General features: G+C 50.5%; 2 protein-coding genes and 1 non-coding gene across 6 annotated transcripts in view; 2 read left to right on the forward strand and 1 right to left on the reverse strand.

Annotated features, from left to right (window-relative positions):
• The first annotated feature begins 13016 nt into the window (after positions 1 to 13016).
• On the forward strand, positions 13017 to 19533 carry ZNHIT3 (zinc finger HIT-type containing 3). Its single transcript, XM_047756713.1, has 5 exons — positions 13017 to 13169; positions 13269 to 13300; positions 16546 to 16632; positions 17473 to 17556; positions 19085 to 19533. The coding sequence occupies exons 1-5, from the start codon at positions 13084 to 13086 to the stop codon at positions 19264 to 19266; spliced, it is 471 nt and encodes a 156-aa protein (XP_047612669.1). The 5' UTR covers positions 13017 to 13083; the 3' UTR covers positions 19267 to 19533.
• MYO19 (myosin XIX) overlaps positions 19474 to 27148 on the reverse strand; it is a 40883-nt gene continuing 33208 nt past the window's right edge. For 3 of the 4 annotated variants that reach the window (XM_047756706.1, XM_047756707.1, XM_047756705.1), the window contains exons 21-26: positions 25594 to 25688; positions 23896 to 24062; positions 23661 to 23790; positions 22738 to 22823; positions 21102 to 21404; positions 19474 to 20169 (exon numbers count right to left, since the gene is read on the reverse strand). In XM_047756706.1, coding sequence (XP_047612662.1) covers positions 20041 to 20169; positions 21102 to 21404; positions 22738 to 22823; positions 23661 to 23790; positions 23896 to 24062; positions 25594 to 25688 — 910 coding nt within the window. In that variant the 3' untranslated portion in view covers positions 19474 to 20040. Of the gene's footprint in view, positions 20170 to 21101; positions 21405 to 22737; positions 22824 to 23660; positions 23791 to 23895; positions 24063 to 24553; positions 24663 to 25593; positions 25689 to 27148 lie in introns of those variants that run through there. The other variant, XM_047756708.1, reaches the window with a different exon arrangement.
• On the forward strand, positions 21886 to 22010 carry LOC125115351 (small nucleolar RNA SNORA11). The gene has a single exon (XR_007132062.1). It is a non-coding gene; the product is annotated as a small nucleolar RNA SNORA11 (small nucleolar RNA).

The raw sequence follows: 27148 nt of genomic DNA on the forward strand, positions 1-27148 counted from the left end.
TCCTAGTCGGATCAAACCCGCATCTTCATGGATACTAGTTGGGTTCATTACCACTGAACCACCATGGGAACTTCCTTCAAAACTCCCTTACCTAGACTCTTCCCTCTTCTGTCTCCCAACCTGAACCGAGGCTCAGCTAAGGAGGTACGACGGGGTCCTGGGCTGCCATGATGGTCACCTGTGGGGTCCTTGGGTGAGCCAGAGCATACATAGCAGGTCCAATGTGGGCTTGGTTCTGGGCAGCGGCCACTTCTTCTGGTGTCTTACTGGCCCCTCTTTTTTGGACTAATTTCTGCCCCAGAAGCTGTACCCAGTTTCTTCATGCTACCCAAAATGACCACCATCGCAGTTATGCTCAATTAATTCACTAGGCAACCGTGTCATTTACTCCTTCAAGGGCAAGATTCTAGACTCCAAATTGCAGAGCCCTTCACCAGGGGCACCTGATCTCCCCTGCTTGTCTGGACATTGGGTGGTGGGGTGGGTAGGGGTTGTAAACACCCTGGAAGTTGGGAGTCATCCAGAGTGGAAGAAGAGGCATCTTCACTGCAGGGAATGTGTTTGGGAGAAAACCTTGGGGTCATCTCCCCACTCCCTTCAGGCAACAGGACCTGCTGTGTTTGCATGCAGGTAGGAAGAACTGAGTTCCTGGAAAATGAACGGACCCTTCCCTGGGCTCAGTCTCCCCACACAGCTCATAGGACAAGTGGGGGAGGGGCCAGCGTGGATGCTCTTAGGGGGTGAATGCCTACTGATTCCTGGATGGAACATGGGAATTGAGTAGTATCCATTCTCCAGAGCTGTGTGGCTCCTGGACAAACACTGGTCCTCTCCTGAGCCTGGCCTCCTCAGGTGATTCCAGTTTAAACCCATAGAGGCACACAAGCATCTCTGCGGATTTTTAGACCAGTGTGGACAAGGCCTGGATCCTTTCAGATTGTGAATGGCGGCTGCAGGCGGGGACAGCTTTTAGTCCTCAGGTGACAGGACCCAGGACGTTTCAGCACCGTGGGCTGGACAGCGCCTTTGGAGCAGGTGGGCGGTGCCCTACAGGGTCCCTGCGCTCGCCTTTTAGCTAGAATTTCTTATGGAGGGGACGGGGCGGGGTTTTGGGGCGGGCCCTGAGCAAGTATGGGGGAATGGGGGTGGGTGGGTGGATGGGGCGGGGGTGGGGATGAAGGGCGGTCCTTCTTGATGGAGGGCGGCCCAAGCATTGACCTGACAAAGAAGCGGGGACCTTTAGAGATGGCTGCCCTTTAAGGCCCTGGGAGGGTGAGTGAACGTGTGGCGAGAAACTTGAAGAGATTAGGATCCCCTCTGGGGCTAAGATCCTTCTAAACCATGATTCGGTCTATGAATAATGCCTAGTCTCGTGAGCCTGGGTGCTCTAGGCCGGTTACAACTCAGCCAGTCAGGACTCATTTCTGACAGGACGACACCCAAAGGCTCCTGGACCCGGAACCTCCTGGGAGGGTCTTCCGGCCTGGGGCCCCTCGGTAGGTCCCTGGTTTGCACTCTGCCCTCCCCCACCTCCACCCCCGCCCCATGAAAGCACCAGATCGCCTTTTCCCCATGGCCCTTGAGCCCAATCAGTGCAGACCCAAAGTCAAAGCAGCTCTGTAATTATGTAAAATTATTCGTTAAGGGACGAGCCTCGCTTTTTTTCCCTTGGCAAGGATGGCCAGGGTTGGAAAGCAGACCCAGAAAGCAGGTTCCCATGCACAGCTGGCGAGGCGAGTTGGGTCACCTGAACCCAGCCAGAAGCACAGATTCCACTAAAAGCCAGGCCTCCCAGCGCAAGCCCACATTATGCAAATGACGTGGGCGGGGACAACCCTGCCCCACCCCCATGGCTGGTGGAGGTGTTACCTACCTTCTATGTGCAGACCAGCTGCAGGCCCAGAGAGGGGCTGCGAACTGCCCCAAGCCACACAGTGAGGAAGAGGAGGGCCAGTGCTAGGTAAGACCCGAAGCCTGGGAAACCTTAGTCCAATTCAGAGAAACCTCTGAGAAACCACCGAACAGCAGCCCAGAACTTGGCCTCCTGCTACCAGCTTGTGGATCCTCGTTCAGCATGACCATTTCCTGCCTTGGTCATGGCCGTACATGCTGCTGCGCTGGAATCTCCAAACAAGCTCTTGCTACTGCTGGAGCAGTGAGAGGTTATGGACATACTCAGCTGGGGGCTCTGAGACTAAAGAGAAACAAAGAAGAAATGAGAAAAAGAGAGAGAGGGAGGGAGAGACAGAGACAGAAAGGATTTCAAAAGGCTCAGCAAAATCAGACTCCCTTCTGTTCTCTGAGTGTCCTGGACTGGACTGGCTGAGTGGGGAAATGGGGTGCCTGGCCCTCAGACAGTCAGCACCTGCTGCCCCTTAAAAGGGTAGGTATTTCTTCAAGCTATGGTTTGTTTCAGGGTGCTTCTTACAAGTAATTTCTGACCTTGGCACTGCCTTTAGGACTTCCCTTTATGACGGAGTCTAATATATTCGAACTTTGACCATGATGATGGCATCACTGAAGGTACAGCTTGCTAATATTTCTAGGGACACTTGTTTTTCTTTCTCTGTTTTAATTCTGCTGAAATTATTAGCAACTAGTTCTTGGTTAGCTCAGAAATACACCCGGAGGCTGCAGGCAACTGCTCTGCGTGGCAGAATGAGGGGGGCCTGGTGTTCCCATTGTGGCTTAGAGGGTTAAGAACCCAGCCAGCATCCATGAGGATGCGGGTTCAATCCCAGACCTCGCTCAGTGGGTTAAGGATCTGGCATTGCCACAAGCTGCAGTGTAGCTCTCAGATGCAACTCAGATCTGGCGTTGCTGTAGTACAAGCCAGCAGCTGCAGCTCCAGTTCAGCCCCTAGCCCAGGAACTTCTAGATGTCATAGGTGTGGCCATAAAAATAAAAAATAAATAAAACTTTGCCAAAGGATAGAATCCTCTGTGATGTCTTAATTATAGCCTCAGGCCCCCCCTCCCCACACATTTAAAAACAACCATTTGGTGGTAGATGAATGTCAAGTTTTCTTCTCACAAAGTGTTTGCCACCCTGAGTAACCCCATGTGTCTGGGACATCTATGGGGATGAAGGATTGAATGACCTGTGTCAGCCTATCTACACCCCTGGAAATCTACCTTCCTTGCCTAGGGCTCCAGAAAAATCTCCCTACACTGGCTGGTCTTCTGGGAAAAATGACTTCAGTCATCAAGAGTCAATCAAGCAACATGCTTTAGTAAGTAGCAAAATAAGTCATCTCAAGAGTCCTCTTCCTGGGACAGTTTGACAATTCTTTTTTCCTTTTCTTCCAGCTTTATTGAGATGTAATTGGCATATAGCACTCTATAAGTTTAAGGTGGCCAGCAGAATAATTTGACGTTTACACACACCATGAAATGATTACCACAGTAAGTTTAGTGAGCATCCATTATCTCGTGGAGGTACAAAATTAGATAAATAGAAAAAAAATTTCCTTGTGATGAGAACTCCCAGGCTTTATTCTCTTTTTTTAAAGTGTATTTATTTATTTGTTTATTTTTTAGGGCTCCACCTGTGGCATATGGGAGTTCCCAGGCCAGGGGTCAAATCGGAGCTGTAGCCACCAGCCTACATCACACAGCCGCAACAACTTGGGATCTCAGCTGAGTCTGTGACGTTCACCACAGCTCATGGCAATGCCTGATCCTTAACCCACTGAGCAAGGCCACGGATTGAACACACATCCTCATGGATACTAGTTGGGTTCATTCTGCTGAGCCACAATGGAAACTCCCAGGATTTAATATCTCTCTCTCTCTCTTTTTTTTTTTTTGTCTTTTTGCCTTTTCTAGGGCTGCTCCCTCAGCATATGGAGGTTCCCAGGCTAGGGTTCGAATTGGAGCTGTAGCCGCCGGCCTACGCCAGAGCCACAGCAACGTGGGATCTGAGCCGCTTCTGCGACCTATACCACAGCTCACGGCAATACCAGATCCTTCACCCAGTGAGCAAGGCCAGGGATCGAACCCGAAACCTCATGGTTCCTAGTCGGATTCATTATCCACTGAGCCACAACGGGAACTCCAGGATTTACTCTCTTAACAACTTTAAGAAGATAGAGCAGTGTTAATTATATTAATTATACTTTACATCCCTCATACTTATTGATCTTACAACTGTAAGTGTGTACTTTTTGGCTACCCTCCTCCAACCCCCCCCCCCCAAAAAATACCTCTGGTAACAGCAAATCTCATCTCCTTTTCCATGAGTTTTTTTTTGAAGTATGATTGACCTATATTAGTTAGTGTTCTATAACAGTGATTCAATAGACTGTGTACCCCCAAAGGAGAGAAGCAGGATAGAAGGGGTAATAGGTTCCGAAGGAAGTCCCGAACCTAACAGGACAAACAATATTAAACCCTTGAGGCTGTCGGGGTTCCCTTCGTGGCACAGTGGTTAACAAATCCAACTAGGAACCGTGAGGTTTCGGGTTCAATCCCTGGCCTTGCTCAGTGGGTTAAGGATCTGGCATTGCCGTGAGCTATGGTGTAGGTTGCAGATGAGGCTCAGATCTAGCATTGCTATGGCTCTGGTGTAGGCCGGCGGCTACAGCTCCAATTAGACCCCTAGCCTGGGAATCTCCATATGCCATGGGAGTGGCCCTAGAAAAGGCAAAGAGACAAATAAACAAACAAATAAATAAAAATAAACTTTTGAGGCTGGAGAATAATCCCCTTTAGCTGGATGCTCAGCTCTAGGCTCTCTGCAGGGGGTGAAGGGACACAGTGAGGCGTGGAGTGGGGCATCCTGCCTCCCGGAACCAGAGAGGCAGTTGTACCCTTTGAAATTGTTCTGTCCTGGCCAGAGCTGTGTCCTCTGGACCATAATGGGAATGGCAGCCCCAGTGAGCTCTGTAAGTAAGCTCTTCATGGTCGTCTTCCCATTGTTCCTTGTTTGGAAGACTTTTACCTGGTTTTTTCCTAGATGGCTGATCCAAACAGTTCTCCCGATCAGATGTTTGCTGGGGCCACACCATTGGTGTTCTGTTTTTTACAATATGCCTGGGCTGAGAATCTCTAAGTTCTGCAGTTTTTGGCTTAGCAATTCTACCTCTAAGTCATTTCTCACTTCTCACATTTTACCAGATGCAGTCAGGGGGAGCCCAGCCATGCCTTCAACGCTTCCTTAGAAATCTCTTACCTAGGAGTTCTTGTCGTGGCTCAGGGGAAATGAATCTGACTTGTAACCATGAGGGCATGGGTTTGATCCCTGGCCTTGCTCAGTGAGCTGGGGATCCAGTGTTGATGTGAGCTGTGGTGTAGTTTGTGGACGCACCTCAGATCTGGCATTGCTGTGGCTGTGGCATAGGCCAGCAGCTATAGCTCTCATTGGACTCCTAGCCTGGGAACTTCCATATGCCACAGGTGCAATCCTAAAAAGAAAAGAAAAAAAAAAAAAAGAAAAAGAAAAGAAATCTCTTACTTAAATATTCAGTGTCATCATTTGCAAGATCCACCTTCCACAAAACTCCGGAACAGGAACACAGTTCAGCCAAGTTCTTTGCCACTTTATACTAAGCATCACTTTTCCTCCAATTTCCATTAACAAGTTCTTTTTCATTTCCTTTGGAGACATCGCTTCAGAACGGCCTTTACCATCTGTATTTCTACCAACATTTAGGTATTCTCTAGAATATTGAAGCTTTCTCTGCAGTTCTCCTTCTCTTCTGAGCCCTCACTCAAATCTCACCCTTGAAGGTCCTTTCATGGCAACTGAGGTTTTTTTCTAGCAAGCATCTCAGAACTCCTTTGGCCTTGGCTCCTTACCCAGTTCCAAAGCTGCTCGCACATTTTTAGGTATTTGTTACAGCAGCACCCTACTTCTTTGTCCATTCACTATACCCAAAATACTAGAGAAAGGGTGGCTTAAACCACAAACATTATTTCTCACAGTTCTCGAGGCTGGGAAGTCCAAGATCAAGATGCTAGCAGATTTGGTGTCTGATGAGAACCTGTTTCCTGCTTCACAGACTGTCCTCTTCTCACTGTGCCTCTTTGTGGAGGAAAGAGAGTACGAGAGCTCTCTGGGGTCTCTTATACAAGGGCGCTAATACCATTCACGAGGGTTCCATCCTCATGACTTTATCACCTCTGAATACTATCACATCGGGGGCTAGGATTTCAACATATGAATTGTGGGGGCGGAGGACAGGCACAAACATCTAGTTCATAGCCACCTCCTTGCCAGAGCTTGGTGCTGCCAGTCTTTATAATTTTAGTCATTCTTGTAGGTGTGTGGTACTACATTGTGATTTTATTTATTTTTAAAAATTTTTTTGGTCTTTTTTATTTTTTATTTATTTTTTGTCTTTTAGGGCTGCACCTGTGGCATATGGAGGTTCCCGGGCCAGAGGTCCAATTGGAACTGTGGCCACCAGCCTATGCCACAGCCACAGCAACGTGGGATCCGAGCCACATCTGCAACCTACACCACAGCTCACAGCAACGCTGGGCCCTTAACCCACCAAGCGAGGCCAGGGATCAAACCTGCATCCTCATGGATCCTAGTCAGGATTGCTAACCCCTGAGCAGTGACAGGAACTTCCTACATTGTGATTTTAATTTCCATCTGGTATTATTTTCCTGTTGCCTGAATAACTTTTTTGTGCAGATCTGCTGAAGAAGTCTCATGGCTTTGTATTTGTCTGAAGAGGTTTTTTTTTTTAGGGCTGCTCCTACAGCATATGGAAGTTCCCAGACTAGGGGTTGAATTGGAGCTGCAGCTGCCAGCCTTCGCCACAGCCACAGCGATGCCAGATCCAAGCTGCATCTGTGACCTATGCCCACAGCTCATAGCAACACCAGATCCTTAACCCACTGAGTGGAGCCGGGGATCAAACTTACATACTCATGGATACTAGTCAGGTTCTTAACCCACTGAGCCAGAATAGGAACTCCTGAAAAGTCATTATTTTGTATTTGGTTTTAAAAGATGGGGAAGGAATGATGGAGCATGATAATGTGAGAAAAAGGAATGTTTATGTATATGTGTGACTGCGTCACCTTGCTGCACAGTAGAAAATTATCAGAACACTGTAAACCAGCTATAATGGAAAAAAATAAAAATAAAAATAAAAGGTGGGGAAGGAAACAGGGGATTTCGATTCCTTCACCCTGCTCCCCACTGAGCACAGTTCCTATGCTTCTCTGTGTAGGGACAGGGTAGGCTGCCCCCAAATGTGCCTCAATGGCATTTTTATTATTTTGAATTGAAGTTGCTTAAGAAATGGCCAATGTGGGAGTTCCCATTGCAGCTTAGGGGGTTAAGGGCCTGATGTTGTCTCTGTGAGGATGCAGGTTTGATCCCTAGCCCCACTCAGTGGGTTAAGGATCTGGTGTTACCGCAAGCTGCAGTGTAGGTCACAGATGCAGCTTGGATCCCGCATTGCCATGGCTGTGGCATAGGCCACAGCTGCAACTCCAATTAGACCCCATGCCTCAGGTGAGGCTGCAAAAAAAAAGAAAGAAAGAAAGAGGAGTTCCCGTCATGGCTCAGCAGAAATAAATCTGACTAGTATTCATTAGGACACAGGTTTGATCCCTGGCCTTGTTCAGTGGGTTAAGGATCCAGCATTGCCATGAGCTGTGGTATAGGTTGCAGACATGGCTCAGATCCTGTGTTGCTATGGCTGTAGCATAGGCAGGCAGCTGTAGCTCCGATTCACCCCCTAGCCTGGGAACCTCCATATGCCGTGGGTGTGGCTCTGAAAAGCAAAAAACAAACAAAAAATGGTTGGCTGCTTTGGTCTTTTTCTTTCTTTCTTTCTTTCTTTTCTTTTCTTTTTTTTTTTTTTTTTTGTCTTCTTGCCTTTTCTAGGGCTGCTTCTTCGGCATATAGAGGTTCCCAGGCTAGGGGTCTAATTGGAGCTGTAGCCACCAGCCTATACCACAGCCGCAGCAACTCGAGATCTGAGCCGCATCTGCGACCTACACCACAGCTCATGGCAACGCCAGATCCTTAACCCACTGAGCAGGGCCAGAGATCAAACCCAAAACCTCATGGTTCCTAGTCGGATTCATTAACCACTGAGCCACGATGGGAACTCCCTGCTTTGGTCATTTTTTAGGTCTCATTTCTATGGGATCTCCATGCACATAAATTAAATTTTGTTTCTTTCTTTCTTTCTTTTTTTTTTTTTTGTCTTTTGTTGTTGTTGCTATTTCTTGGGCCGCTCCCGAGGCATATGGAGGTTCCCAGGCTAGGGGTCGAATCGGAGCTGTAACCACCGGCCTACGCCAGAGCCACAGCATCGTGGGATCCGAGCCAGGTCTGCAACCTATACCACACGTCTCGGCAACGCCGGATCGTTACCCCACTGAGCAAGGGCAGGGACCAAACCCGCCACCTCATGGTTCCTAGTCGGATTCGTTAACCACTGCACCACGACGGGAACTCCGTTTCTTTGTTTCTTTGGAGCTCAGTGGTAATGAACCTGACTGGGATCTGTGAGGATGTGCATTCAATCCCTGTCTTCGCTCAGTGGGTTAAGGATCCCATGTTGGGCATGAATTATAGTGTAGGGCAAAGATGGTCTCGGATCCCGAGTTGCTGTGACATTGGCCAGCAGCTACAGCTCTGATTCGACTCCTAGCCTGGGCACTTCCATATGCTGCAGGTGCGGTTCTAAAAAAGACAAAATGAGAATTTTGTTTGTTTGTTTCTTTTTCTCCTGTCTTGTGTCAGTTTTATTCTTAGTGCAGCCACAAGAACTCAAGACAAGTAGAGGGCGAAAGTCCCCCTCCCTGGCACCTGCCATGCGGTGAGTTAAGAGGTTTGTGCAAGCCCCAGCCCCACTGCCACTCGACATGGGACCCTTGGAGGTTTCTTGGAGAATCTGGCTGGGAGGTCCCAATTTCTTTGCTCTCTCTTTGTTGTAGTTCTATGTGTAGGGAGACCTATGTGGATTTGCAAGCAGGAGGGGGTGTGAGAAAAGAAAAGTGTGAGGTTGGGGGTGGTAGGGTGTATTCATGAAACAACGGTGAATTTTAAGGTCTGTGCTCTCCCATCAGTTCTGCTGTAGATAAGGCAGTTATTCTCTCTCTGTTGTTATTTGGCATTTCTCCTTGGAGTCTAACTGAAGGTCAGACTGTCATTGTCTGGAGTTGGGGAATGAATGTCGTTTTACTATATGACTTGGGTCCACTCCACCAGAAGCTCAGGCCCCATCAGCAGCTTCACACCCTTTGATGTCTGAACAGCTTTCTCTTAGACCAGAGGGTAAAGTGAGGGAAGCAGATGAGAATCTGGAAGTGGGTCTCTTTTAGATTTGCCGAGGAAGGAACATGCAAGGCCAAGTCAGTAAAGCAAGAGAGATTTATTAAGGCGTCCAAAACGAACGGGCTGAGCTCAAGATGATGCCAGCCCTGATTTTGAGGAGATGTTAGGCTTATAAAGGATCTGTGGCACAAGTTTATGGCAGGAACAATGAAGAAGAAGGAAGGGGAGGTCAAGGGAGGGGAGGAGGGGTGGAGTCCCGTAGGCCATTGTTTCTTGCCGCCCAGCTTGAGCATCTCTTTCCCGGGAGAGGGTGTATATCTTGCACCAGACTGTAACCATGTCTGCAGCAGGTTTCCAAGGTGAACAGCCACATTGGGGGTTTGGGGGGGGGTGTCTGTCACCATCCTTCTGGGAACCTATCAGTCCCCTAAAGACCTGTCATAGCCATCTTGAAGGGATAGAGGTGTCAGAGCTGCAGGAAGAAGCTGAGATTTATTATGGCTGCACAGAGAGCCCAACCTTATCAACCTCTGGCCTCAGATAAGGGCAACACACAGCCCAAGTGGGGCGTAATTAGATCCATCTGCCTGCTTCATCATGACCTCCAGGAAGGGGCAGGGCAGGGCAGAGCAGAGGTGCGCCCTAGGTAGTACCCCAAAGCTCCCTTTCATCAGGCTGATGCGGGGTGGCTAGCTTCCAGCTAGATCTCCATTCCAGGGATTGCCGCGAGTGGGGGAAACGGGCACCACGGGAACTGTCTCTGGACAGCCAGTCACTTTTGGAGCCCTCAGCTCTCCTGACTTGGGCCTTGTTTCATGGAGGAGACGTTCCTGCCTCTCGGATCGCCTGTCTCAGCCCCATGCTCTCAACACTCATTCCCACCACTTGGCGATGTTCGCTGTGCGGACTTACTCTTTCCTGCATGGAGGTGGTGAGGCAATTTTGCCTCTCAAGCAAAGTCGGAAGCTAGCTGTGCTCCAGTCCAGGGCCCGAGCGTGCTGAGTCAGGGCCAATCTGGACCTGGAGCGCCCTCTGGCGCCCGCGGCTCCACGCACATCACCAGGCATTGGCGTTGCGCGCCGGTCTGGCCCTACGCGAATGTGCTGGACAGCGCCCTCCGGGCTGCAGAGCTCTGCAACAAATCTGCCTTGATTATTACTGCACTTCTCTCCAGGTGTGGCCTGAAGCCTCAGGCTGACGCTGCGAAGGCATGAGGCAGCCTTAGACAGTCTTTAAGAGGGTATGTTGGGGGTCCAGGGAGAGCCAGGCCATGCCAGTGTGAACATCTAGTTCCTGGGCCTGGAATCATACCTGCCTTTCCTTGAACTAGTCACTGCCTGTACCACGCTTCCTTTGCCTCTTGGTTTCCCCAATCTCATTGTCATCACAGCAGAGCCACATTTTTCTCCGGACATTGGAGCAGGAGGGGTGTGGCTGTCCATGGAGGCTGGGGGTCACTCAGAATAGAAAGAAGAAGGAGTATTTTTTACTGAATGCAATGTGCATGAGAGGAACTCCAGGAATTTTCTTTTTGCTGGAGTCACCATCTCTGCACCCAAAGGTAGGGAAGTCAGCATGGTATGGATGTGGGTGAAGTCTAGTTAAGCCTTTGAAAATCATGGAGAATTTCCATGTCCTTAGCCTCCAAAGACAACTCACAGGACAAGTCTGGGGTGGCCAAAGTGATGTCCATGATGGGAGAATTTGTACTGGTGCCAGACAGGGCATGGGATTCAAGTGTGGCCTGGACAAGTCACTGACCTCTGGCCTTCCCTATTAAGCCTGGACTGGAATACTGGAATACTTCTGGTTCAAACCAGCAGTGGTCACAATTGTTGAGCCATAAAAAGAACCCTGCAGGTTTTTTGGTCAGTGTGGAAACACTGGATTTTGGCCTGAGTTCTTTATCTTTTTTTTATGTCCTTGCCCACAGCATCTGGAAGTTCCCAGGTAGGGATTGAATCTGCAACACAGTAGCAGTGACAACCTCAGGTCCTTAACCTGCTGAGCCACAAAGGAACTCCTGGCCCGAGTTCTATTTGGAGGCTGGAGGCAGGGGCAGCTGCCTGCTGGGGCAGGTGGGCAGCCAGAGGGGCCAATATCACTTCAGCACTGATGACTGGACAGCGTTCTTGGGACAATCTGGCAAAGCAAAAGGAGCGATGGATATTCAGTCACTCAAGCCCAACCCCAGCACGGCCCACTGAGGCTGACAGCTGAACTCTTTTGGAGGGGCCTGAGCTCAAGGATCCTGGCCTCCAAGGACTTGGGGCCTGGAACCTGCTCACATGGGGTCAGGACCAGAGGTCCAGGAGAGATACAGACCCTCAATATTACATAAATAACCTTTGCAGCACTTCAGATCACAAAGCCTTTTTACAGTCTCCTCTCTGCCTCATAACAGCTCAGGAAAGTAAGCCTGAACATCTAACAGATGGGGGATCTCAGATCGGGTAGCCAGTCTCTCTAAGTCACATAGCCAGGGAGGGGTTTGAGCTAAGATTTGAATGGCTACCTTGTTTGTGGCAGATTCATCCCTGCAGACTGTGACCGTGGTGTGAGCGTATAGTACTGAGATCCTTAGGGCTGATGGGTCAACGAAAAGGGGGAGACTTTGGGGGGGGGGTGACTTATGGTGCTAAGAGGGCACCACACATGTGGGGTGAAACCCTGGTTAGGCTGGGCAATGCTCAGGGCTTTGAGGAGGAGCAGGGCTCCCAATAAAATGTGACTTTGCTTCTAAAGCCTGAGGTGTCACTCAAAGCCCACCACAGTTCACCTGTCTGGGCCAGGATCCCCACCTTTGGCTCAGAGGCCACTCACTTGTTCCCTGGCCAATCAGTCCCACCCAGGGATTCTCCTTCCTGCCTTCTCTCTAAGCCTTAAACTTCCAGAGACTATGGCTGCTAATCCCCGGTGTCCGCAGCCCCGCTTGGGGGCAGTGAAGGGCTCACAATTGGAGCTCAATAAATATTTGTCATTGGCCAAGCCTCAACTTCCTTTTCTGTGAGAAAAATGGCTGAGAAGGGCACATGTGTGTCACATGATCTGAATCAGGTTTGGACTCCTCATTTGCTAAAGATAAGCAAATGAGATGTGTGGGGAGAACCCAATACCTGTGCAAGATCGAGAAAGTCTAAGCCAGAAGATAAGGGACCCACGTATTGTATGTATGTATGTATGTATGTATGTATGTATGTATGTATTTATTTATTTATTTATTTATTTATTTATGTTTGTCTTTTTGCTATTTCTTTGGGCCGCTCCCGCGGCATATGGAGGTTCCCAGGCTAGGGGTCTAATTGGAGCTGTATCCACTGGCCTACGCCAGAGCCACAGCAACGCGGGATCTGAGCCGCATCTGCAGCATACACCACAGCTCACGGCAACGCCAGATCGTTAACCCACTGAGCAAGGGCAGGGACCGAACCCGCAACCTCATGGTTCCTAGTCGGATTCGTTAACCGCTGCGCCACAATGAGAACTCCCGTATTCTTTTTATGTCCATGCAGGGCAACACAAGTAGAGAGTGACCATGATTTGCTCCGAGTTCCGCGGCCGCGTAGGGACAGGGTCAAGGCTACATAACAAGTTCTTTGACGACATGACCTAATCAAGGGAAACCTCTCCCAGAGCTTACAGGGCGCGCGTCGAGTGCATCGACTTTCAACTTCTCATGCCTGGAACAATGAGCAGGATCAATCCACTGCTTTTGACTGCCAGTAAGTGCTGCGCGCTGATTGGTCCTGATTAAGGAAACGGAAGGAAGGGCGTGGACTTGGGACCGCGCGAGAAGCCGGCGCGCCGCGAAAGGAGAGGGTTCCGGCAGAGACCATGGCGTCGCTCAATTGCAGAACCGCTGTCTGCGTTATCTGTTTGGAGAAGCCTAAGTACCGTTGCCCCGTCTGCCGTGTGCCCTAGTGAGTTCCGAGGGTCATGAGCCGGGGGGACCGGCTGCGGGCGGAGGAGGATCCGCGCGGCCTTCAGGGCTAACGCGGCCTGTTGCTTTGATTTCACAGCTGTTCCGTGACCTGTTTCCGGAAGCACAAAGGTAAGCGCCCCGCTCCCTCGTGCGTGGCCGCCTCCACGTTCCGCAGCTGTCTCGGGGACTTGGGCTCCCCGGGCCCCATTCCCGGACTCGCAACTCTCGAACCGGGAGACCCCGCCCCGGGGCGGGGTATACCTCTGCCATTGAATGCCTCTTCAAATTTTGAGCAGTCAAAATCCTTTCCTCTGCCCTGACTTTCCTTCTCCGTACCATTCTCTTTTAAAAATAGTCGACTGCTTTTTCCACAAAAGTATGTCCTAGCTTAGGGTTCTGACGCAGCTCCGCACCGTTTATCAGAAGCTGGCTAAGGTTAATGACATTTTCTTTCGTGTAAGTAATATCTTGATAGAATCGTTGAAGTAGACCAGTTTACAATAAGGAGCATTATTTTTGGCTTCAGTGTAATCAAGTATACATTTTAAATCTCTTCAATCCGGCGCCTCTTCTCAGTCCTCGGGAACCCTTTCCCACGATCTCTTTCTCGGTGACTTTTCTGTTAAAACTTCCTCTTTGGTGATTTGCCCCTAGCTTCATCCCCTCCAGTCTCTGGTTTACAGCTGTGTGTTTCAGGCACCACCCTTCCCCTCCCCATCCCTGCTTTGTTTTTTTAACCCTAATATCTCTGGAGCATTTTCAAAACGAGCCTTTCAGCTGAAGATAGGAAGGAAGAATTGCTTTGCTGAAATACAGTTGAGGGGCTGGGTCTGGAATGCTCCCCTCTGGTCCTGGAGCCCAGTGAGGCTCCTCCAAGAACACTTAGGGCAATCAGGAGCTCTTAAATCTGTGGCCTGGCTGCTCCCTGGGTAATTTTTCTGAAATGCACATTTCAGCAGTTCACTCCTTTGGAGAAAACTCCTGTGTTTCTGGCAGTGGCTTTTTAAAAAAATTGAAGTATAGTTGATTTACAGTGTTTTAAATGTACAATGTGGAGTTCCTGTCGTGGCACAGCGAAAATGAATCTGACTAGGAACCATGAGGTTGCAGGTTTGATCCCTGGCCTTGTTCAGTGGGTTAAGGATCTGGTGTTGCCATGAGCTGTAGTGTAGGTCACAGACGTGGCTTGGATCCTGTGTTGCTGTGGCTGTGGCATAGGCTGGCAGCTGTAGCTCCGATTCAACCCCTAGGCTGGGACCCTCCATATGCCGCAGGTGCAGTCCTAAAAAGCACATACATACATACATACATACATACATAAGTAAATGTACAGCAAAGTAATTCTGTTATACATACATGAATGTATATGTGAAAAAAAATATGCTTCTTCAGTTCTGCATTATAGGTCATTACGAGATGACTATCGTTGCCTATGACATATATATATACACACACACACACATATATATACACACACACGCATATATATATATATATGGTTGTTCATCTATCTTATATATAGTAGTATGTTTCTTTTAATCCCAAATTACTAATTTATTCTCCCCCACCACCACCTTTTCCCTTTGGTAACTCCCAAGTTTGTTTTCTATGTCTGAGTCTCTCTCTGTTTTGTAAATAACTTCAGTTGTATCATTTTTTTAGAGTCTACATATGAGTGACAAATATTTTTTAGAGTCTACATATTTGTCTTTCTGTGACTGACTTCATTTAGTATGATAATCTCTCAGTCCATCCATGTTGCTGCAATATTTCATTCTTTTATGGCTGAATAATATTCCTCTGTGTGTGTACACACACACACATCTACACGTCACATAGTCTTTATCCATTCGTGTATTTATGAACATTGGCTTGGCTATTGTAATAATGTGGCTGTGAACATTGCTGTGCGTGTCGCTTTTCAAATTTGAGTTTTTCTTTTCCATATTTATGCCCGGGAGTAGGATTGCTGGATCATATGGTAACTCAATTTTTAGTTTTTTAAGGAATCTTCGTATTGAACCAGTTTACATTCCTACCAACATTAATAAGAGGGGAGTTCCCACTGTGGCGCAGTGGAAACGAACCCAATTAGTATCCATGAGGATGAGGGTTTGATCCCTAGCCTTGCTCAGTGCATTGCTGTGAGCTGTGGTGTAGGTCGCAGACGTGGCTCAGATCTGGTGTGGCTTGTGGCTGTGGCTGTGGTGTAGGCCAGCAGCTGTAGCTCATTCATCCCCTACCCTGGGAATTTCCATTTGCCGCAGGTGCGGCCCTAAAAAAAAAAAAAAAGATTCCTTTTCTCCACACCCTGTCCAACATTTGTTTGTGGAGTTTTTGATGGTCATTCTGACCAGTGTGAGCTGATATCTCATTGTAGTTTTGATTTGCATTTCTCTAAAAATTCGCGATGTTGAGCATCTTTTCATGTGCCTGTTGGCCATCTGTATGTCTTCTTTGGAGCGGTGTCTATTTAGGTCTTTGGCAGTGGTTCTTAACCTGGGTATTGCTCGCTCTAGGGAGACAGGCGGTCACCATGTTTTTTCCTCCCAGTAGCTGAGGAGGGGATGGTGGTACTTCTAGTGATTGGTGTTGACTCACATAAGCAGCCTGTGGTGTGAGGTTATTCCACCTGATTATATACCTTTCCATCCTGAATACAGTAGTGTCCTTGCCGAGAGACACCGGTCTGGAGAAGAAAGGCCTGTGTGTGGCATTCTTTTGCTCAGCTTCCTCCTCTCGTGCCCCAGCAATCTGCCAGGCCCGCCCTGCCCAGTAGCTGCCAGTTGCTCATCACCATCTCCCTGTGCCTGTCTCTGCTCTTTGAAGGGTCAGATCCAATGGTGGACCTTTCCTTCTGCCCGGGATGCTCTCTCCACCTGGCAGCACCTTCCCCTCTTATCGCTGCACGCTCTCAGGTGACTTGGATCAGACTTTCCTTATTTTGTCCATATCTCTGTCATCTGTGAGACTAAACCCCCTCCAAGGTGGGCCTGATGACTCTCATCTGTGTATTCCTAGTGGCACGTGATACATGCAAATTTGTTATGTAAGACCCCTGAGAACCTAGTTTGATGCTAATTGAAGTCAGTGTGCCTCTGAATTGAATTGTGGTGAAAGCTCTGTGATTAGGTGGGGCACAAAGGGAGGATGAGGCCAGGCCCTAGGGGTGCAGGAGGCCTGCTTCCTCAGCCCTCCTGCCAGGCCCAGGCTTCTAGTGCCCCTTGATTGCCTCTCTCTCATCTTCTCCACCCATCCCACCCCCACCCCTTACTCATACTTAGGCTTCCACCCTGGATGCTGCCTTGCTGGGGTGGGCTGCAGCCCTGGCACTCAGGTGGAGCTGATGTGCACCCAAAATGTGTGTTTTTCAGAGCACTGCAACCCTGAAACTCGTCCTGTTGAGAAAAAAATAAGATCAGCTCTTACTGCAAAAACTAAAGAGCCTGTGGAAAACAAAGGTGGGTTTATTGCATCCAAACAAACAAACCTAGAAAAGGTTTCAGAGAATATGTTGGAAAGAAAGGGGAGATGGGCCGGGAGTCAATCAAGAAATACCTCATTAGGTAGCAGCAGCTTCCTCAGCCCTGAGCACCAGGGGTGGGGCACGGGGCAGCCCCAGTGACACTATAGAGAGGCCTGCAGAAAATGCGGGCAGGAGGCAGAGGGGAGAAGGGCCATCCACAGCTGTGACTTGGGTGACCGGTGGACCCTGTTGGCAGGAGCCTCCTCCCTCCCTGGGCCTGGTTGGGGCTGTCAGTTCATCTGAGCGAGGCCCAGGTGGGGCGCTACCTTGGGTTCGATACCAAAGAGGTACTGAACATTCACAGCCAGGGGATGGCCCATTTCTGCCCTTTGACAAACCGCCTTGGGTTCAGAAATTTCTGCCTATGCTGAAAACCCAGGAATTGTGTCAGCAGGTTTTTACAGAGCAGCTAGGTTTTTTTTTTTTTTTTTTTTTTGGCCCAGGACAGGGCTGGAGCCCCAGTGAGGGGAAGTAGGGTGATAAGAATTGAAAAATAAGGTTCTACGCTCAGAGGCCACAGGGGAACACATGGAATAAGCATGTGAGCACAAGGATGTGTTTGTTAAACTCATCAGTTCCTGGCTTTCCTAAAAGAGGAGGGTTGGTACAGCCACAGAGTGCAGAGAGGAGGTTGTGTTTGTCTGAACGCACTTGCACATCCGTGTCCCTATTGCACGTGTGCACACACATTTGTTTTCTCGTGGAGGAGTGGTTAAAATTGGGCGCCTGGGTTTCCTTTTCAGTCCTAAGCAGTGGATTGTGTTACATTCCTCAGATGATGACGATGACTCTGTGGCTGATTTTCTCAATAGTGATGAGGAAGAGGACAGAGTTTCTTTGGAGAATTTAAAGAATTTAGGTAAGTCTGTGCTGTGCTTGTTTACTTGATCTTGAATAGAATGAGTTTTTAGGAGTTCCCGTCGTGGCGCAGTGGTTAACGAATCCGACTAGGAACCATGAGGTTGCGGGTTCGGTCCCTGCCCTTGCTCAGTGGGTTAAGGATCCAGCGTTGCCGTGAGCTGTGGTGGAGGTTGCAGACGCGGCTCGGATCCCACGTTGCTGTGGCTCTGGTGTAGGCCGGTGGCTACAGCTCCGATTTGACCCCTAGCCTGGGAACCTCCATATGCCGCGGGAGTGGCCCAAGAAATAGCTAAAAAGACAAAAAAAAAAAAAAAGAATGAGTTTTTAAAGCTCTGAAACACTGAAGTGTGGCGTGCAGAGCCCTGCCTCCAGCCGCCTGATTCTGAATACCTCGCCTTCTCTTGACCTGGCTTTGGGGCTGGCAAAATTCTGCTCCTTCTTCAAGGCTTGCTTCAAGTTTCCCTTGCTCAGCTAAACCTTCCTGGACCTTTGCCTCACTCACAGAATTCGGCATGTGTCAGTTCTCGTCAGGCCCTGGAATATACCACTCTGTGTGTGTGTGTGGCAGTTGGCCTCTCGGACACCATTCAGGGACCTGCATTTATTCCCATCTTCCCAGTGCTCACTTCACAGTCCAGGAGTTCATGCAGCCTTGGTCATCCCAGGGTTTGATTTTTCAGCCAGACATGGTGTTAAGTGCCCAGCATTTCTGCAGGACTGCATTTCCTTTTTTTTTTTTTTTTGCCATTTCTTGGGCTGCTCCCACCGCATGTGGAGGTTCCCAGGCTAGGGGTCGAATCGGAGCTGCAGCCGCTGGCCTACACCACAAGACACAGCAACACAGGATCCGAGCCGTGTCTGCAACCTACACCACAGCTCACGGCAACGCTGGATCCTTAACCCACTGAGCAAGGCCAGGGATCGAACCCGAAACTTCATGGTTCCTAGTCGGATTCGTTAACCACTGAGCCACGACGGGAACTCCAGGACTGCAGTTCTGTTGTATGTATCAGTAACGGGTCATTGTAATTCCTAAGGATGGTGTTATTTTCCTTCTTTCCATCGCAAAGCGCCCAGTCCCATGGGAGTGATCAGTCAGACTGAGGTAGGAACTGAGCTGGGGGTGGGTGTGAACAGTTTTGTTAATTGTAAAGCACTGTATACATGTTAGTGCCAGTTCACTGCGACTGATCCTGCTTCACGCTGGAGCAAACACTTCTTAAATGTCATTCGGAGTATTTGGTTTACCTGTCCTTGTCACTGAGAACCTTCATCCCTGTAGAGAGGAAACATGCTAACTTGCTGCTATTCTTTGTATTGTGCTGGTAAAATGATTTTTCTTAGTTGTAATGGCATTAAGTTTAATTTGGAAATCATCTGATAATCTGATCTCACCTTAGGTTAAGTACCGGGTTAATTTGTGGGTCTAAGAAGGGTAAGAGGATACAATATCCTTGGTATTTATGCCATCTCTGCCTGTTGCCCTTTGCACTCAGCTTGGCTCTCTTTCCCTGTTAATTTTTAAGGGGAATCTGCAGCACTGAGAAGCTTACTGCTCAATCCACACCTTAGACAGCTGATGGTCGACCTCGATCAGGCGGACAACAAGGCAAAGCTCATGAGAGCCTGCATGCAGGAGCCCTTGTTTGTGGAGTTTGCTGACTGCTGTTTAAGGATCGTGGAACCATCCCAGCATGAGGACTCTTAAGGGGGATTATTGTGCTGTGCTGCCTGCTCCTCCCAGGAGGCCAGCTTGTGCAGAGCCCTCAGCCGGGTCGGTACTTCCCAGGACGCAGAGCGGCCAACGGGTAGGTCCTGCGCATCTTTCCCTCTGCTGCCCAGGGCTGGGGCCCGGCGGATGAAGGGACTCAAGGTGGCAAACCCTTTATGGAGAGAGGTCTTGACATTCAGATGGTTGTTTTTACATGTTTTATTTTTGGTACAGTTACATAAATGATATCAAGTTTCACACCCATTTGAGTTAGAACTTTCTTAGTGTTTCTAAATGAAATTAGGATGGGGTGGTTCTATGGTACATTGCATTGCTCAGCGTTCTGGATTCCTAATCTAGTTGTTTGAAATTATATTAAATAAATCAACATATATTTAAATAGTAAGGTTCTGTTCCTTTTAAAGGAACTAAAATGCCCAATTTCCCCCAGCCAACATTTTAGAGCTGATTTCAAGTGGGGTTTTAGGCATGGGGTACCCACTGTAGTGAGGGCCAGCACCACTGAGTCGGATCTGTGAAGGATCTGCTTTGGTACCTACCAACCCTGACAACTGTCAGGGCTTGAGGCGTAGGTCAGAGTCCTGGCCTGGGCTGCAGGCTGGAGCCATCGCTCTCCCAGAGTCGCTCAGAGTCGCTGTGGGAGTCACTTGGCAGCCGTGTGCTGATTAAATGTCTCTGGCAAGGCAGCTGGCAGGAGAAGGCAGTGTGGAGACAAAGGCCCAGAGGATGGCCCAGCCCGGTGAGGATGGATCACACGTGGCCCAGCTTGTGTCTTTCCAGCAGGATCTGATTAAAGCCAGTGACACTGTCAGGTGAAGGCTGGGGGCAGATGTCAGCGTAGCGCAGTGGAGACTTTCTGCAGCGAAATCTTATTGAGCCCTGGGGAGAGAGATGCAGCTCAGCCCCAGCTCTCAGAAGTACCTGGGCCAAAGGACCACCTCCCAGAGCAAGCACTAGAAACGCAGGAAGGTGGGGACACCTTTGGTACTGCGGGTGTGAGAGTCACGGCAGGAGCAGGGCTGAGTTAAGCAATGTTTTTTTTTCTTATTCTAAGACAGTGGCAGTATTAAAATGTAAAATTTCATATCCATTCAGTGTGAGACACAAGAGGAGGGAGCGCTCCCCTACTGGGAAGTGTTGCCTGTCACGTTCTCAGGCCTGCTAAAGGCTGGAGGACCATGGAGTTACTCTGCAGTTTAGGCTCCAGCGGCCTGTGTGTTGTCATGGAGATTTCATCCAGATTATGTCCTATAGGAATTCCTCTGGCAGGAAATTCAGTGTTTCCTTCCTTCTGCTTCATCAGTGTCACTTAATACTTCCAAAAGGCCCTGTTCTGTGCTGGCTGGCTCTCTCCCTGGCTGCCCATAATATCCAAAGTTGGAGCACTTGGACCACTGACTCATGTGCCTGTCATTTCCTCAGCTGGAACAGGATAAACAAGCCAAGAATTACAACTTGAGGAAAATGTGGTGACAAATCCAGTGACAATGGAAGGGAAAAAGCTGTTATCATGACCCTAATTTTCTGACAGCAAGACTAATTTAAAGGAGATTCAGAGGAGATGCTAGAACACTTAGAGGTGGCTTTTAGATTGCACTTTGTCACAGTCCTTTCACTAAGGATGGGAACAGTCCAAGCTTTAGCCACTTGGGACGTGCAGGCTTCTGGTTCCCCAGCAAGGTTAGGAGGCTCTTGTCCCAACCTCAGTTCTATTCCTGCTGTGACTCCTGGGCTTTGCCTCCTGTCCTCGGGTGGGACATGAGGGAACTAGAGCTGTCATAGCAGGACAGCTATCCCATAACCCAGCCTACCTGAGGCAGTGCCCGGATGGACATGACCCCGGCTTGGTCTTGTGCTGTCTGGATGGTATAGCTGCTGGGGGTGCCCACGGGGAGCTGGAGGCAGGCGAAGACCACCAGTTTCCTCTGAAAGCCACGGACTCCCACAGCCGCGTTGGCCAGGACCAGGCCCAGGGGCCAGAGTCGAGTTGCTCCTCCTGGGAGCCTGCTCTGTGCCTGGGGCAGTGAGAGGGAACTCGGGGAACAGGGAGCTTGAGATGAGTGTTTTTCTTCCACACCATCCAGTTCTTTAGAAGCAAGGAAGGCCATTCTGATCTTAAAAAGAGAACACCACTATATAGCTTTTGATTTATCAGCTCTCTTAATGGAAAACACAAACTAAAAGTCTCTTTAATAATTCAGCTCAACAAGGTGAACTGAAGGGCACCTGACTTGATATGGTACAACTTTATACCCAAGGCAGCCGTGCTTAGGCCTTACAGAGGCTGCTTAAAAAAGAGCCTTTGGGAGTTCCCGTTGTGGCGCAGTGGTTAACGAATCCGACTAGGAACCATGAGGTTGCGGGTTCGGTCCCTGCCCTTGCTCAGTGGGTTAACGATCCGGCGTTGCCGTGAGCTGTGGTGTAGGTCGCAGACGCGGCTCGGATCCCGCGTTGCTGTGGCTCTGGCGTAGGCTGGTGGCTACAGCTCCGATTCAACCCCTAGCCTGGGAACCTTCATATGCCATGGGAGCGGCCCAAGAAATAGCAACAACAACAACAAAAGACAACAGCCAAAAAAAAAAAAAAAGAGCCTTTGGAGTGTGCTTAGAGCAGGGGCCTGAAATGGCTCGTCTGCTTACAACACAGCCAACAGGACATCTGGGTTCATATGACAAAAGGCACAAAACTTGTGGCCTTCTTGTGAACAAACACCAGCACATGACTGGTGGGCAGGACCAGGAAATTAGAAGAAAAGCTGCAGCTTTTGGTGGGGGAGTTTGCCACTGAGAGCCTGTCTGGGCCACGAGTGGTCTTATAGAGGCAAAGGCTCCGATCCTCTCTCTCTCTCGGAAAAAAACAAGTAGGTTGCAACTCACAGAATGTGCAACGCTCCTCACTTCATTAAAGTGAGCCCTAAGGTGAGCTGTGGGCTTTGGTGATTATGTGTCCATGTAGTTCATCCTTGGTTTAAAAAAAGAACAAAAAGGACCAACATCAATGATGTTGATAATAGCTTTGTCTATGCAGGGAGGGGGTGTATGGTGAATTTCTGTACCTTGCTGTCAATTTTGTTGTAAACCTAACACTGCTTAAAAAGAACACCCTGGGTAGATATTTCGGGCAAAACTTTTGTTTGACTTATCTATGTGTAGCCATGTTTTATATATGTGTGTTTACTGGACTGTGATATAAAATGTATTTTTTAGATTAAAAAAGTTTGCCAGCCACTGTAGTTATGTTGGCAAATAAAAACACACAGTAGCCTAAAAAAATCGCCTTATTGAGATCTAACTGATGTGCTGTACAGTTCCATGGTTTTTTAGCATATTCCCAAGTGGCCTGTGCCACTCTGCCCATGTCATCCCACCCTGCAGTGCAGGTGGTGGTGTCATGCCCACGTCACAAACGAGGCCACCCATCCCGCAGACTTCAGGAGTCCACACTCACCCTCCACTTCTGCCACGCGCGCTTGATGACTGTGGCAGCTGCGTGCAGCCTCTGGATGTGCTTCCGAGTCAACCAGGAACGGATGGCTAAGGGTTTTGTCCAAAAACCAGAAATGGAGTAAGATGTTGGTTAGAGCTCTCGGGAAGCAGGCTGCAGCGCCACCAGGGCTGCTGTGAAAGCATGGACGATGGCTGCCTATGCACCACCTAAAGTACCTCGTCAACACGTGAAGCAAGTCTGGCTCTGAAAAACCCCACTCAGGCTGCCCAGACACAGACACCTACATGTCTAAGGGGCAGCTACCATGGGGCACCTCCCACCTTGGGCTCAGTCTGGGGCAGTGCCCAGGGAACCTACGCCACAGCTGTGGCAATGGTGGATCCTTAACCCACTGAGCAAGGCCAGGGATCAAAGCCGCAACCTCATGGATACTAGTTGAGTTTGTTACTGCTGAGCCACAATGAACTTCTGGGAACTCCTGTTACTAGCATTTATTTTTCAAAATGAGAAGCCATGTCAGCTTATAACATTGCTTCCTTGCTTGATGGTTTTTACCTTCTCCTTAAACTCATAACAAGCCTGGTAGTAACACTGCTTGTCATAAAGGGATAAAAAGATGGCGTGAGCAGCTATCTAGGACTGGGAAAGGAGGATCGGATCAAAAGGGATTTTTGAGCCTCTACTACCTACCGGCTACCCTGAGATGTGGTATGACCTGGTCTGCACTGAACTGGAGAGGCTCTGGGTGAGCTGGACAGGGAACTGGAATCCCAGTGCACCATAGGGACCTGCTCTTAATGGCTTGAGGCTGGGACACAGCTAGGTCTGGAAGACTCAAGGAGCAGGATTTCAAACGAAAGAGGGACCACAAGGGGGCCTGTGCAGTTGCTGACAGTGGCTGCATCTAAGCCCACCTCTCCTACCTGCCTGGATGAGCACAGCAGCCTGCCTCTGTCTCTCCTGCTTGCGGCGCTGGTGTCGCCTCCAGCCGCCCTGGATGCAGCGGGCGCACTGCTCCAGCACCTGGGCACGCCCGCGTTCCAGAAGCTCCAGCTGAGAGAAGGGGCATCCACTGAGGTCCTCAGCCTCTCCTCCCCTGCCCCGAGGAGGGCCCTGCCCCTGTGCTGCGGAGGCGCCTCTCTTCCAAAACCAGCTTACCGTGGAGTCGGTCATGAACACCTTGGTCCTGCCGCAGTGCACCGGGGCAGGCGTGGCCTCGGCTCGGTCACCTGGTGTGGCCGCTGCCTGAGCCAGGGCTGGCAGAGTGTGGAGGATGTCCTGGAAGAGGGCTTGCAGCGTGGCCTGCTCAGTGCGCGGAGACCGTTCTGGGGGAGGGAGACAGCGCTCCCGTCAGTGCTTCATCGACACACTGCTGTGGACTTGAGAATCAGGTCTGGTCTCCCTAACAACATTCCATAGGCTTCTTTCCTACTGTTCTCGCCTCTAATCCTTTCTGCCTCCTTCCTTTTTTCCAGGAGGCCAGAGGGCCTGCTCTTGCCCCTCAGCCCCTGGCTGTTCTGAGGAATCTTGGAGTCCCACTTGAGGCTGTACCCGGGACTGGCCTGCCGCCTCCACTCCTGTGGTCCCCTTGGGCAGGGTGACAAAGAGCACTTACTTGGTGCCTGAACTCCCAGGCTGCTCAGCCAGCATTCGTTTCCAAGGCCCCAATCATGCTGAGGGGCCGACAGGACAGCTGGGCCACTCCCTCTGCCCGAGCCCTCCCCGCCCCCGATGGGAAAAGAAACAAAAACCAGTGCCCCGGGGGCCCAGCGGGTCCCCTGTCTGCCCTCCCGCTCTCCTGTACAGGGAGGATTACCTGAGGCTCTGACCACCTTTAGCTGCCCAGTGCCTTTCTGGGGACAGAGGCCGCCCAAGGAGACGCCGCAGACGAGAAACAGCAGCAAGATCAACCAGGGGCCCCGGGGCTTTGGGCAAGAGACAGAGCAGGAGAATGCACCATGGAGAGGGAGCAAGAGAGAGGTGGGAAGAAAGGGCGAAAGGAAAGTGAGGAAACTGCCCAAGAGGGGAAACAAAGCAGAACTGTCCCTGGTCCCCTGGGCCCCGGGGTAAGGCTCCACCTGTGCTGGGCCTCAGCCACTCCTACAGCCTCAGTGATGCCACACGTGACAAGCCCCAAGAGACCAGACCTTTCTCCTGACACTGCAGCCTGCCGAGTGCCTTGAAGATGCCTCCACCGGCCAGGCCAGGCAATTTCCCCGCTTTCCTCTCCCTCTCCAGCTACGCCAACACCTGCCAAATCTGACCAGTCAGTCTCTTCCCAACCTCTCCTGGCTGTGCCCACATCTCAAGCTGCCACCACCCACACCCCCGCCCCCAGCCTCCAGAAAGCAGAACACTCACCTCACTCCTTTCCTCCCCCTAAGTGCCTCCATTTGCTTGGAGGATAAAATTCAGCTTCTGTGACTGGGCCCCACCTGCCCCTCAGCCTCACCTCCCACTGATCTCTGCCCTATGGAGCCAGCAACACTGAACAGCCTGGAATTCCTCACACACAGGGCTGTCTCCTGCCTGCGGAATGCCCTTCACCTGGCTAATCCCATCTAGCCTCAGACAGCACCTCCTCCAGGAAGCCTTCCCGCTTCATACCTCTCCAGCACCACCCAAAGCATTCTGTTCCTAAGTCTGCCTCTCCACGTCCCCACCGAAACAGACTAAAGACTGAAAGTGATAGCAGGCTGAATTGTCTTCTTTTAGAATGTTTCCCCCACTGAACCAAGAGCTGTGACAGTGCAGCTGTACTTTTTCATCTCTGAAGCCCAGCCCGTTGCCCTGAAATGGCCCAGGTAGGTGCTTAGGACACTGGGTGAACAAATGACTGGCAATGGTGGCCCTCACCTGAGTGCCCTTCATCTGCAGACTGGCTGGGGGCTGTGCCAGGACGGAGCCGCCTCAGTAACTCATACCGCTCCACGAAGTTCCGGTGAGAGACCCTAGAAGCCAAAGCAGGGGGATGGAGAGATGGAGTGACTTCAGCTGTGAACCAGGAGTTACTCCGTTTAATCTGCTCACTGCTGCCCCCATGAGGTGCTACCCTGACTCTGCCCGATGAAGGGATGACATAACTAGGGACCTTGGATGGGAAGCCAGTGGAGACCACTTTACACTGAGTCTGCAGCCTTGGTCCTACCCAGACAGAATCCTGCCTTTTTTTTTTATGGCTGCGCCCACAGCACATGAAAGTTCCTGGGATAAGGATCGAACCTGCACCACAGCAGCAATGCTGCATCCTTAACCCTCGGAGCTCCCGAGTCTTGCTCTTTTAGGAGGGGAATTGGAGCCTGCTGCCTTTCAAAGGGGCTCAAAGGCCTCTCCTCAGAGAAGCGGGTCACTCCGCCCTGCTTGGCACATCTCCCTCCTGATGGCTCTGCTCCCCCTCACGGCAACACCTCTCTGAACAGCTGTACTTCCTCTTCCTGAGCCGGGCCTCTGTCCCCATCTCCACACTAGTGTGGCTCTCAGCACAGCCATCAGCAAACACCACGCCACCGGGCCCAGGGGCCAGAACTCTTAAGTGGCCTCTGGGCAGCAGGTGCCTGGCTGACTCCCTTCCCATACAGCTCGCCCGCTCTCAGCCTCCAGGACGCCACCCGCCGTCCTGGCTCCTCCATCACCCTTGGCTCCTCCCAAGCTGTTGCTGGTTTCTGTCATCTGCACACTCTCTAAACACGTGACTTCCTCAGGGAATGGCCTCAAGCCTCTTCCCCATCCCCTGTAACTGCTTCTTGCTCATGGTGTTAGAACTCCCTGAGGACAGACCCTCCCGGGCCCCTCCATTTCACGACGGACCCTCCCCCCCAAATTGGGAGACCGTCCCCTGTTGGGGAACTGTCTTGAGTCATCCACTGGCCTCTGAGGGCAGCCTGGAGTCGGCTGCTGCCCTGCCCTATACCCCATGGTCACCAATCCACAGTCTGATTTCAACTGCAAGTCATACTCCAACTTACCCACTCCTCTCCATTTTTCACTGGACCACCCTCTCACCTGTTATACCTGCAACAGCCTCCCACTCATCTCCCTTCTCTCCTGACCCTGCAGCCGGCCTCCGCACAGCACGCCCTGCTCATGACATCCAGTGGCTCCCATGGCCTCAGGACAACTGCTGTCTCGACGTGGCCTACAGGCCTGGCACTGCCCCCTGGCCCAGTTCACTGTGCTCTTCACTTAAGCATCTCTCAGGTCCTAACCTTGGAGCCTTGTGGTTGCTGCTCCGGGGCTTGGATGCCAGGCCGGCCCTCGGCTTCGCTTCCCTAGGCCTGCGCTGCTTGAGGGCCTCCCTGACCAGCCCTGACCCCTTCCCCATCGGTCTCTCTTCTCTCCAGCACCAGTTAACCGGACACCTCTTGTTCTTGTTTCCACAGCCATGTACACCCCAAGAGGGCAAGACTCGCCC

The sequence above is a fragment of the Phacochoerus africanus genome, chromosome 14 (genome assembly GCF_016906955.1).
Source record: "Phacochoerus africanus isolate WHEZ1 chromosome 14, ROS_Pafr_v1, whole genome shotgun sequence".
Classification (NCBI taxonomy): domain Eukaryota; kingdom Metazoa; phylum Chordata; class Mammalia; order Artiodactyla; family Suidae; genus Phacochoerus; species Phacochoerus africanus.